This window comes from Equus przewalskii, chromosome 23 (genome assembly GCF_037783145.1).
Source record: "Equus przewalskii isolate Varuska chromosome 23, EquPr2, whole genome shotgun sequence".
NCBI classification, from domain to species: Eukaryota; Metazoa; Chordata; class Mammalia; order Perissodactyla; family Equidae; genus Equus; species Equus przewalskii.
The window spans coordinates 19,664,804-19,678,295 of record NC_091853.1 but is presented as its reverse complement, the minus strand read 5'-3'; the positions used below and the strand labels follow the sequence as shown (position 1 = coordinate 19,678,295).

General features: G+C 35.5%; 1 protein-coding gene across 8 annotated transcripts in view; it reads right to left on the bottom strand.

Annotated features, from left to right (window-relative positions):
* The window catches only part of PLA2G4A (phospholipase A2 group IVA), a 149,861-nt gene that overhangs the window by 94,534 nt on the left and 41,835 nt on the right, over window positions 1–13,492 (bottom strand). For all 8 annotated transcript variants that reach the window (XM_070591572.1, XM_008533970.2, XM_070591573.1 and 5 more), the window contains one exon: window positions 8,911–8,992. In XM_070591572.1, the coding sequence (XP_070447673.1) occupies window positions 8,911–8,992 (82 nt within the window). The remainder of the gene's footprint in view (window positions 1–8,910; window positions 8,993–13,492) is intronic.

Below are 13,492 nucleotides of genomic sequence, written 5' to 3'. Positions count from 1 at the left end.
CTAACCACTAAGCCATGCTGCCTCTTCAGTATGAAATAGGCACTCAGTAAACTGATCTACCATAAGTATTATGTTTGTTTCTTTTGTGCTTGTTCAAGGCACTGAATGAGCACTAAGTACACAGCAGATGCTTGGCATTTACTGATGAGGACGTTAATAAGGGAGACTTGCCAGAATAAGCACTGGGTTATATTTCTTTAACATTTCTTTAAAGCTAAAATTTCAAAACTGTTATTTTATTTTGCATCTGGAGATTTGGATTACCCAGGTACATCAACTTAAAATAATTTTGTCTACAATTTTATCTAAAGTATTTCATTCAAAATATATTGATACATCGAGTGAGGAGTGAGAACAGAAAAGTGCTTCTAAGGAGTCAGTAAAATTTACAAAAACCCTCAGACTGCACCTCAGCTAAGTATAACTAGTCATTTCTATGCCACTTAATTTTCATTTTTAAAAAAAATTTTAAAATACTAAAATATACTAAAATAACATATATGATAAAGGTTTTCACATAAATGCTTAAACTTTTAAAGTGGCAGAGGTAGTCTGTTTAATGTAAAAACTGCAAGAGCATACTTTTCTTTGGAAACTTAAGAAACATTTAACCTGCTTTTTAATTTAATTCTGTTAGATATTAATCACATCTTTTCAATATAGAAGTGGTATATGAGTTTTGGCAAAGAGAATTTACTTAGCATCTGAAAAGAAGGCTGAGTATCACCCAGTTCTAAAAAATTTTTTAAAATTAAGGTTTTTCCTTCACTTGGTAGAACCTTAGCATGTTAAGGTATATATGTAAAAAATATAAAAGGCATTTTAAGATGAAGAAGCTCCAGTATAATACATGTATAATAAAGAATTAAATGAGTAGGATCCATCACTGAGAGGTCTTGAAATGAAAAAGAGAACCTATGTATTGTGTCCCTATTAGTAATGGTAATGTGCTCTTCATTTGGATAGGAACCTGCTTTTATTGTCTCACAAAAGCATTGCTGCCAAATATACTACTGGAATACAGCTCTGTTGACTTATTAAATAAATGTGGTGAAAATCCACACAAGAATCAACTGATATTATCAGAATATTATAGGACCATATTACTCATGTATTCATCAGATATAAAACACACAAATATATACATATAAACCAAAAAGAAAGATCTAACAAAATCTAAATAGAGAGGAAAAGGGCTAGCTGTACTCATAAAATCATTTGACAACTTAATAAACCACATGACATTCTAAATTAACGAGGAACAGTGGTGCCTTCCTAGCACATTTTATTTTCCTAGTACATAGAAAATACATGATAAGAGATGAGAGACAGAGATGTGTCTGGAACACTTTACTCATCTTGAAATTATCTTACAAGAAAAGCTATTGAGAAATTATTCCATTATACTTAGAATTTTAAAAATCTTAGGTAGATACTCAAAAACATCCCAAAAATATTAATAAGCCAAAACTCATGTTCAATTATAACTTAAAGGCTGATGCTAGGGAAATGTGTGATTCAGAAAAGATATACTTAAGGGTAGCAAGTGGCTATAAGCAAACAGCAGTGCCATTTATAAAAAAAAATATTTGAAACTTCATAACTAATGCAAGAAAAGATTAATTAGACTAATCCAAAGGTGTTATAAAGTTCCTGTACATTGAAACCCAGGAAAATTCTAAATAGCTATGGATTGAAATAGCAGAGGTATTTATAATCTACAAAAAGTAGAATATAAAGTTATTTTAAAAGTCTCTCCCTAGTGAGGTAAAAAAGGAAGCAACATCCAAGAAGAAAGGTATAATTACACATATTTACGTATTCTATTCATTCATCCAAAACTCTCTGAGATCTTATTACTCTGTCAGACTCAAGGCTAAGCAACTACTTTCTACAAAGTCTTACAAGTACATGATTAGACTCCCATGTGACAGTGTCAAACGGAAGTGTGGACAGCTGTCAGGGAAGCACAGAAGTGAACTGTGACCAAGAGCACCAGATAAGACAACGGAAGTGCCACTCTACCATTTATTTCTCTCAAGTTGAAAAAAGAAACATCCAATAATTTGCTCAACACAGAAACTCAGGATGGAAATTTCTGGCCTCCAAGCTGAAAAACTGAAAATTATCCCAGTGCACAGACTACTCAAAAAGAATATTCCTTGGCTCATATAAAGATTATATTTAATAATAAATGTCTTCTTATATTGATATCTGAAATAATTTTAACAATAATAGTTAATACTTATTGAGCACTCACTATGCATCACACACATAAGCGCTTCACATATGTCAACTCAATAAATTTTCACAAAATCTCTGAGATGAGAAAAAGAAGACAGAAAGAGGAAACTTGCCCAAGGATACAGGACTAGTGATCAGCGCTTTCCCTCTGGAGACCATGCTCTTTCCCAATCTGTTCTCCCCCCTTTCTGGAGATCCTAATCACTGTTGAATTCAAGAATGGCTACTAGAGAGGATACTATATTTTCACAGTAATTTCTACATTGCTCTTGCTGCTGACAGAGATTCTCGAAAGATTAAATAGATGATGTTTCTCTACATAAGACCCAACACTCTGCCTCTCACCCCGACATTTAGGAAGGCTGAGTTCTAAGATCCTTTCCTAGGGAATTATTAACATCTTGTGATGAGAGTCACGTCCTTTAAATAGGTTTAATCCTCTGAGCAGTCCTATAAATGAGGGGATTGAGGCTGCTGCTTTGGAGCAACAAGACTGGAGGAAAGAGGGCTACCTTTCCTAAAACTTACATAGGTTTGGATTTTCCTAAGTTTCTATAAGTGTTGGGAAGCCATGCTCCTTGTGCACTGTGCATGGTATAGTGACTACAAGATGGCCATGGAGTCTGGACTCTAAGTACAGCAGTAAGGTCTCTCTGGTGTGGCATGTGATTGCTGGGAAGACCACTCGGAGAGGCATTTGAGTGCCTGCAAAAAGTGGAAGGCTAGGATCCATGAGAACAACATTTAGCAGAAGGTTCGACGCCAATGCCGGCAACCATCGAGGCTTACGGCAGGCCCTACTCCTAATTTACAGGCAACGCTAAGTGTCTAAGTACCATGGGATCTTGCAGAGGAGGAGATCACCCACACACACCTATCTATTTTAGTGAGTGGGGGCTCAGAGTCAAAATTAATGCAATTTAGAAAAATCACCGTAAGGGGAGATTTCATGGACCTGGGTAATGTGGAGAATATCCATTTCACTACACTGTGATGTGTTAACTCTTACAGTAATTATAGGACTGCAAAGACACAAAAAGCAACACAGGGTGACTCAAAAAGAATTGAATATTTGCAAATATTTAGTACTTGACAGCTAGTTTACATATGAATATGTAGTAAAAATCCATTTGTAAAGGAACTTTCATGTTATTTCAAATAATCTTACAGATGCTCCATCTGCATCCCTTATGTCACAAGTCCCACGTCATCCTATTACTGATCTATCCTAGACTGCCCATCTCCACTGAAGGTACAAGTGTTTCTTCTTTCCTCAAGACCACAGGGTGGTACAAACCCAATGTTCTTCATGAATCCCCTAGAAGAAGTCAGATGGTCTAGAACATTTTAAGCCTTCCATTCTGTTTGAATCACCTCATTTTTGTACATAACTTATGTTCTCTGATAATATATGAAAGATAACAACTTAAACTTCTTTTTTGGAGAACAGCCATGTTTTCAATAATAATAAGCATTTATTTAAACTTCATGCTGTCTACATGCCTACATTACAACCCAGGTATGCCACATCTCAACCAAAGCTCTTTGCAGAGGAGAGGAAAATAATATTTCACAATGTTGCAGTGGTGAAAAGCAGAGTACCTCAAGTTACCCTGCCTGGGTTCTTGGATATGTCCCAAATATCACAAAAACACAAATTGTAAGTTGAGGGAGTGTTAAACCATACTAAAATATCTATGGAGGGTATCTTTCTGAACATGAGGGAAAGACGATATTTGGGAATGTGTGTGCATATACAGTACATTCCAAACATTTGAGCATTTAACTTTAAGTATGCACTGTGACCTTTGAGACCATGAAGACATATGCCCTACATTTGTCATTGCTTGCAATCCGGTATGATCATGATTACCATATAAAAAGAACTTCAGAATGTAATTGTGGTACAGCTTTAAGGCATTTGTGTTTATTTCTATCATTCTTCTCAACGATAATATATTGAGTCATGTAATTAATCCTTTATAAGGATTTAAAAAATAAAAAATATTAAGGTGTTCATGGTTATTTCATTAAAGAAAAGTTAAATCAGCAAAACATGAAAACCTTAGAACTTTTCTTCCATTTCAGAATATTTAAAGTCTTCTCTGCACAAAAGCTCAGCGGACTCAGGGTAAGCACACATAAAATAGAGGAAATTGCCTGGACCCTCCCTCCCAAAATGGGGTCCATGGCTCAGCAATGGCTGCATTACTTGTATGTTAGAAATGCAGAATCTCCTCCCCAGACCTACTCAAATAGAATCTGCGTTTTGAACAAGATCCTCCGATGATTCGGGTGGACAATAAAGTTTGAGAAGCACTGTTTGATGAGATTAGCTCAGCCTCAGACCTTCAAATGGCAGAGCCATTTAAAAATTAGGAACTGGATCCAAATCTTACTATGAGTTTATCTAAAATAAAACATCGTTTACCCACAGACACAGACATCACAAAAAATAAAAGCTTGACATTATTAAGAAAACCCTAAAAGAGTACCTTAAGATATTAAGCAATACGATCTTCTAAAAATTGGTTTGAATGCAATGAGTTTATAATTCTCCCAAGTATATTTATTTTTTCTTAAAGCTTAAATGTTGGCATTAAGCTCTGTTTTCTCCTGAATACGTATGGAAGTAGAGCCATCTGCAATCCTACAACCATCCATAGAAGCTCTAATGTTTATGATGCTAATTCTGTAAAGAGAAAGAGTTCAGAGGCCAATGAGACCAGACAAGAATTCTCAGTACATGTACATAATTAGGATATTAAAAATATCTAACATTAGTACAGTATTTATCATTTCAAAAACACTATGGTACTCATTATCTGACTTCATCCTGGGGAATGAAACATGACTCTGTCTAGTTCTGAATTCTGTGACTAGCCTCCATTATCACACATGATCTATGTTTTCCCCAACACTTTTCGAAAGGAGCAGAAATTCAGTGAGGTAGCTACCACATTTGTGCCAGCTATTTCATTTGGTTATAAAATGAGGTTTGTGGTCAGGGATGTGTGTTTTGTTTCATATATGCACAAAGAAAATTATATTACCATCTGAAATTTTAGTCACTTGTGGTCGTTCTGCAAATATATTATCTTCTGTTCACAGAGGAAAGGAACAGGACAGAAGATAGAGTTTAATAAACATCCACCCAACACTTAGCACCTGGCATGATGTTGACATGCTCTTGGTTACATGTTATACTTTCTACAACTTCTTGTAGCTTTAAAAGTGAGAATTATGTTCATATTGCCAAGTTAATGCAAATTGCTTAGTTTAAAAATAAGACAATGGTGAGTCAAGTGCAAATGTGAACTTTAAACTACCTCTTCACATGATGTGAGCATAAGAATGCAGGGGAGAGTTGGCACTGGGGATAAATGATACGTTCAAGCACACTGAGATTAGCAACTATATGTCTGCGAAGAAGCTGTCCCGCTCTTGGCTTGCCCAGTGCTCTTAGATGCAAACAAGGAAATGAGTGAGATGTTGTGATTAAAACATCAGCTCTGACCCCTCAAAAGATACTTCCTGGGGTGCTGCTGATTTTATTATGATATTTTAGTAATGCAGTATGGCATTTCTAAATGAAGCTAGTTAGAAAAGGATCATTTTTCACGGGACAAAGTAAAAAATAGCTATAATTTTAGTATTATCTCAAAAAAAAAAAAGAGCAGATTTAGGTATTTTACCAGGAATCAACTGTTCGATTTGCATGACATCCTTGAGAAAGCTCCCACATGCACAGGCAAAGCTGAAAAACCCAAGAGTGATCTGTCATTCTTCTTTCCCAACATGTAAAACTTTATGGAAATTTGCCTTTTTAAATAAATGCAGACACTATCAACAACGGGAGAGGGTGTAGGCTTCTGTTATCCTGGTCTTCACAGATCTTAGGACATTTTTTATAGTTCTATCGTTGTCTATCCTTAAAAAACTTCTAAATACAAACATCCCAAAGTCAGCTTACTTGGTAATTTGTATAGATCAAGCTCACCAAGCAACATCATCAAAACCCCTCTTAGAAAAGTGACAGCTAATGCCTATACTCTTTTTCACTAGACCCTCCTACAACTTCTCAAACATAAGGTGGGACCAGCCTGGTGGCTTAGTGGTTAAGTTCACGCGCTCTGCTTCAGCAGCCTGAGGTTCGCGAGCTCCGATCCCGGGCACTGTGGCAGCATCCCACATACAAAATAGAGGAAGATTGGCACAGATGTTAGCTCAGTGATAATCTTCCTTAAGCAAAAAGAGGAGAATTGGCAACGGATGTTAGTTCAGAGCCAATCTTTCTCAGCAAATAAAAGAGATGTTTGGTACTGTATGTTGCCCTTTCACATTTTCATACCAACCTTAAGAATGAATTCATTTCCCTAAGACTCTCTCTTGCTCTTTCTTCTTATCTCTTCCTGATTTCCTGAAAACTCATTAAGGTGATATAAAGGCTTGACAACAATTCCCTCCCCCCTAAAATGATTGTGCGATAACTCAAACAAAATAAAATCAAATTACAAACATTGAGTAAAAATTTTAACAGAATGTCATAAGACTGTCCTTTCTCCTATAGTGATTAACCTCCAGTGGCTATTCCTTCCATGGGTCCTTCACTTTAAAATGGAAGCTTCTAGAAATCAAGGGTGTAACTTGTATTGTGTACACTATGGGGACCCAAAACGTACCTGTTCCCTGTTTCATGAGATGAATTAATATCTTATGTTCATTTTTAAGTATTATTATCAAGGTCAACTCAAATAGGTTTAACATGACACTTGTAGCATCACTCTCTTCCCTGTCCTAATTATAATAAATAACCACAGCCAAAGTGCCTGGGGCCTGTGGGGAAAGTAGCTAAGAAATCAGATCCACACCAGTTGAAGGACACTCACAGAGTAAGAGTTTGAACTGCTGTTGGACTCATTTTAAGCACAATAACACTCATTTTCTCCACACAACAGCCTCATACAAAAGGGTTGTTGCTGATTTGTATAAGAGATAACTCTATTTTTAAAAGTCAAATTAGGTCAGTAACTTGCATGCCTGGCAGGTTACTGACATAGCCTTTAGTTGAATTTAGAATGGCTTTTCCAACTAACAGTACGACCTCTTGAGTTGTCAGGTTTGTGCCTTTTCTCAAGGTCCCGGGGGATACCAGTTTTTAAATATACAGCTTCTGACGTGGCTTCTCTTTCACAGAGACTTTCTTCCAGTGAACTCTCACTTACATGACAAAAATGCAAAGAATTATAAAAAGTGAAATAAGAATGACTTAAGAAAAACATTGGCAAAGGAGTGATTCAATGGTTTAGACTGAAGTAGAAGATAAAATTTAGAATGTAAACCCCTAGTCCAGACTAGAATTGAAGAAGTTGTCCTTGTTCCTCTCACCTCTCATGAAAACCACTGCTCATCCCAAACTCTTGCCATTAGATTCTGCCTCCTGTTCCTCTCCTTACTTCTGACTTTTACCAACTTCCTGGACACTTTTCTTCATTCACTGAAGTCTTGAGCACAGAACTCACATTCTTCTTTTTGCAGTATTTAAATTCTCTCTGTTGGCCCATTTTCATCACAATTTCAACAAGCTCAAGTCCCTCCTAGTCTTAAAAAGTATATCCCACATTCACCTCCAATATATTTAATTTTCTATGGCCAGAACATTTTTCAAAATGAAGACCCAATCATGTGATTTGTGACTCAAATGCCATCAAATTGGTCCCACTGCATTTCTGATACTCAGTCTTAGTCTTTGTCATCTTAGTGCTAATCTTCCTTCACTGTCGCTGTCTATTCTCTAACAACACTGGACCTGTTTCAATTCCTCACAAGCACTCTGCTCTCCTCTTGCTTTTGAACATGCTGTTTTCTCTGTCTGACACTTGTCCCTGCTCTCAACACCAAGATTCTCTTTCTTCCAGGACCAGTCTCAATGCCATTTCAGTGGGGAAGCCTTCCCTGTTTCCCAGACTGATAAACTTCAATCTCCATTCTTTCTCCAAAACCTGTTCTGAGGGGTAAATTGCTCATTTGCATATTTTAGCAATAATGTAAAACTTTACCAAATTTATCATAATACCTATCCATCTTTCTTTGTATTCCCACTGCCATGACTCCCAGCCATTTGGGTGGTAAGATTAATCAGGAAAACTGCTTTGTAAAGCATATTGAAGGACACTGCCGACAAGTCAATTCAACATTATCCTTAGACTGTGATTCACGTCAGTTCCAGCTGTCCTACACCAGCTTCTATCACTATTTCCACAGATAATAAACACACTCAAAGGCATAAGAACTAAAGAAACTGCATTTTAAAAAATTCTATAGACACAGTACCTCACAGCGGCAGCTTGTTGGAAGTCTTGACTCAGAACTCTTTCCAAAATAGAATTAAATATAAGTTTTTTGAATTCCAAAGATCTGTATGTCACAAGACAGTCATTTTGTCTGACTCCAAGTTCTCTCAATTAGTGTAAAGTCAAGGTAAAATACTCTTCTGACAGATAAAGGAACATCAGAGAACTGTTCAAAATGTTATCATTCAAAGATCCAGACAGACATAACCACATCTGAAGAAGGGACAGCCCCTGGCTTGTCAAGGAACTCAAGCAACTGAAGAGTAAACCATAATTATGCATTTTCAACAGAAAAGCAAACAAGGACACTTACGCATGTCACCGAAGGCCCCCTTTGTCACTTTGGTGGCACGTAACACCACTACCGTGAACTTGTGGGAATACTGGTGCTCCACCTGGAAATAAAATAATAGTAAATTAAAAATAAGCTTTCAATATAGAATCCAAGTAAATTGTTCTCAGTGTTTTCTTGAGACTAATTAAAAATATTCTAGTTGAAAGGAAGTAATATGCATACCAGAAACATTCTTTGATCCTAAGGCTGTTGCTTTTTTGATCTTCTCCTCTCTCCTACCACAGAATTATTGAGACGTTTCGATCATGCTTTAAAATGTCACTACGGCTTGACTATTAGGACTTCTTTGCTGTCAGGTTTACCAAGCACTTGAGAAAAAATGTAAATCGGGAGTGCCAGCTTTCTAGGAGCACAATCAGGCTTTGTACCGGATGAGGAGGAAGCCCTGGCTTAGAAAGGCGAAGTCAGAGCAAGACGTTCGCATTATTTAAGTTTGTTTGTTTTTCTTGTTACTATTCAATGAAAAGTCTTTTTTTGGCATGACATTTCCAGAGCAGTTTTCAAAATCCTTTGGACCCAAGGCAATAACCAGTAAACGACTTATACTAATTTTAATTCATTTGTTATAAACCATATGCAACAATGTTAAAAGTTTCTATTAGCCTAATAGCTTACATGCACACAATAATCATTAACAAGTAAAAGACTTTATTAAACGCTTCACCTAACTGGAAATTAGTTATCAAACAACTCTGCCCACCAAAACAGAATGGAGAAGCAGGAACTCATATAATTCTCTGAGCAACTGAAAAAAAACTACAGTCTTTATTTAAAACCCAAGCATATTTGTTTCATCTTAGGAAGCGCCCATATTTATAAGCTACCCCTACCTATCTTAACTTTAATACACTTGCTTAACTGGTTAAAAAGTCCATAATTGAATAAAAAGAATCTAAGATACTGACAATACTGAAAAGTGAGTAAAGACAATTTAAAAACAAGGAGGCAGAAAAACACGGTAAAAACATAGACTCATAAGGACCAGCAGTAGTGGGATATAGGATCAAAAGTTATACAGCATTCAACAGTTTCCGAAGATATCACCCTATCAATTTATGTTCAGATTTATAACACGGTGTCAAGAAGAGGTGAAGTCATGAATCATGAGCATACCTTGTTTAAAAAGGCAGAGAAGCATCTAAAATCTTTCAAGATGACTCTTATTCAAGCTTATAGTCAAAGAGAAATATCTTCTATATTCAGAAGAGCTCTGAATAGCCAAAGTTTTATTCTACGTTAAGGAAATTGTCAATCATGAAGAAAACATAAATGCTTTAAAAAAAATGTGTTGCCTTATACTACAAATGAAAGTCACGTGCACTCCCTCCACCTAAAAGGAAAAAAAGACAGAGAGAATCTACTTTCATAGATGGAGATTTCAACAGTCCTTTATCAGAAATGGGAGACTCAGCAGGCAGAAAATCAGTAAGGACATAGTTGAACTCAAAAGCACCATCAATCAACTAGATATAAGTGACCTCTATAGACTACTTCATCCAACAACAGCAGGATACATATTCTTCTTAAGCTCACATGGAATAATCATACAGTGTCTACTCTCAGACCACAGAGGAATTAAACTGAAAATCAGCAATCGAATGATAGCTGGAAAATCATAAAGTGCTTTGAGATTAAACCACACACTTCTAAATAATACATATGCCAAAGAAGAAGTCTCAGGAAAAATTTTAAAATATTTGGAACCAAATAAAAAAGAAACTACAACTTATCAAAATTTTTGGGATGTAGTGAAAGTAGTGCTTCGAGGGAAATTTATAGCATTGAATAATATATATATGAGGTATATGAAAAGAAGAAAAAAGAAAATCAATAATCTAAACATCTACTTTAGTAAATGAGAAAAAGAAAAGCAAATTAAATCCAAAGTAAGCAGAAGAAAAACAGTAAAAATTGGAGCATGAATGAATAAAATTTAACATGGAAAATCAATAGAGAAAATCAATGAAACCAAAAGTTGGATCTTTGAAAAGCCCAATAAAATCAATAAGCCTCTAGCCAGGCTAAATAAGAAAAATAGAGAGAGAACACAAATTACAAATATCATAAGTGAATGAGGGAAGTTTGCAGACCCTACGGACATTAAAAGGATAATAAAGGAGTACTATGAGCAAATAAGCCCACAACTTGATAACTCAGATGAAATGGACCAATTCCTTGAAAGACACAATCTGCCAAAACTCACACAAGTAGAAATAGACAATTTGAATAGGCCCACATCATAAAAAAGAAATTGAATCACTACTTAACTTTCCAGGGGCTGGCCCTGTGGCTGAGTGGTTAAGTTTGCATGCTCTGCTTCAGCAGCCCAGGGTTTCACCAGTTCGGATGCACAGTGCAGACATGGCACCACTCATCAGGTCACGCTGAGGCGGTATCTCACATGCCACAACTAGAAGGACCCACAACTAAAATATATAGCTATGTACTTGGGGGATTTGGGGAGAAAAAGCAGAAAAAAAAAAGATTGGCAACAGTTGTTAGCTCAGGTGCCAATCTTTAAAAAAAAAACTGAACCTTCCAAAACAGAAAACATTAGGCCCAGATGGATTCACTGGTGAATTCTACCAAACGCTTAAGTAAGAAATTACACCAATACTCTCCAGTCTCTTCCAGAAGATAGAAGCAGAGGAAATAGTTCCTATCTCATTCTGTGAAGCCAGCATTAGCCTAATAACAAAAACAAATAGAGGCATTACAAGAAAACTACAGACCAATATCTCTCATAAAGATAGATGTAAAAATTCTCAGCAAATTATTAGCAAATAAAATCCAACAATTTATAAAAGAAATTAGAACCACAATCAAGTGGGATTTATCCAAGGTATGCAAGGCTGGTTCCTCATTCAAAAATCAATTAATGTAATCCATCACATCAACAGGCTAAAGAATAAAAATCACAGGATCATATCAATAGATGCAGAAAAAATATTTGACAAATTTCAACACCTATTCATGATATAAACTCCTGGCAATCTAGGAATAGATAGGAACTTCCTCAACTTGATAAAGAATATCTATAAAAAGCCTACAGCTAATATGATACTTAATGATGTGAAAGTAGAAGCTTTCCCCAAAATATCAGGAACAAGACAAGTATGTCCCCTCTCATCACTTCTTTTCAACATTGTACTAGAAGTCCTAGATAATGCAATAAGACAAGAAGAGGAAATAAAAGATATACAGATTGTGAAGGAAGAAATAAAACTGTTTTTGTTCACAGATGAATGATTGTCTACGTAGAAAACCCAATAGAATTGGTTTTTTAAAACTTTTGGAATTAATAACTGATTATAACAAGGTTGTAGGATATAAGGTTAATATTAAAATGTCAATTTCCTACATACCAATAATGAACAAGTGGGATTTGAAATTAAAAACACAATGCCATTTACATTAGCACCCCTCTAAAAAAATGAAAAAAATGTACAAAGTCTATATGAGGAAAACTATAAAGCTCTGATGAATGAAAGCAATGAAGAACTAAATAAACAGATATTCCATGTCATGGATGGAAGACTGAATACTGCCAAGATATCAGTTCTTCCCAACTTGATCTATAGATTCAATGCAGCCCCAATCAAAATTCCAGCAAGTTTTTTTGTGGATATCGACAAACTGATTCTAAAGTTTATAGGGAAAGGCAAAAGACCCACAACAACCAGCAAAATATTGAAGGAGAACAAAATTGGAAAATTGCCAACATCCAACTTCAAGACTTACTATAAAGCTATAGTAATCAAAACAGTTGGTATTGGTGAAAGAATAGACAAATAGATCAATGGAACAGGATAGAGAGCCTAGAAATAGACTGACACAAATATAGTCAACTCATCTTTGACAGAGGAGAAAAAGCAATACAATGGAGAAAAGATCGTTTTTCAACAAACAGTGCTGGAATAACTAGACATCCACATGCAAAAAACTCCCATTATTCTAGACAAATAATACCTGGGCCTGAAACAGAATAAGTAAATGCTGTTGAAGACCCAACTTAGGGATTAGCTTTCTCCACTAAGAGAACTCCTCGATAATAATTATTATACATAATAGCACGCCCTCCCCAAATCATCTATGCTTTTTCCATATCCTAGAACTTCTAATACCACATAGGTTTTCAAATGCGTAATAACTTCCTTGTAACATAAAAATCATTAGCAATACTCTTATCTATTATTTAACACGATTTTTGAAATGGCTATAAATGTATTCATATGTCAAATATTTATTAACAACATGTTATTAAGTGATATTGTTATTACAAGGATTCATTGAGTATGAACCACATTAGACATTCCACTAGATGCAAATTCTCATTTAATCTTCCCAACAACCATATAAAATAGGTGTTATTATTTATATTTATAGATGAGTAAAGTGAGATTCTGAGAGGCTAACTAATTTTCCAGTATCTCATAGATAGTAAAAATTAAACTTGAATTGGAATCCAGTCTTGCTATCCCAAATATCTTTACTCTTTCTATGTTTCTTTACTTACACAGAGAACAATAATATCAATACC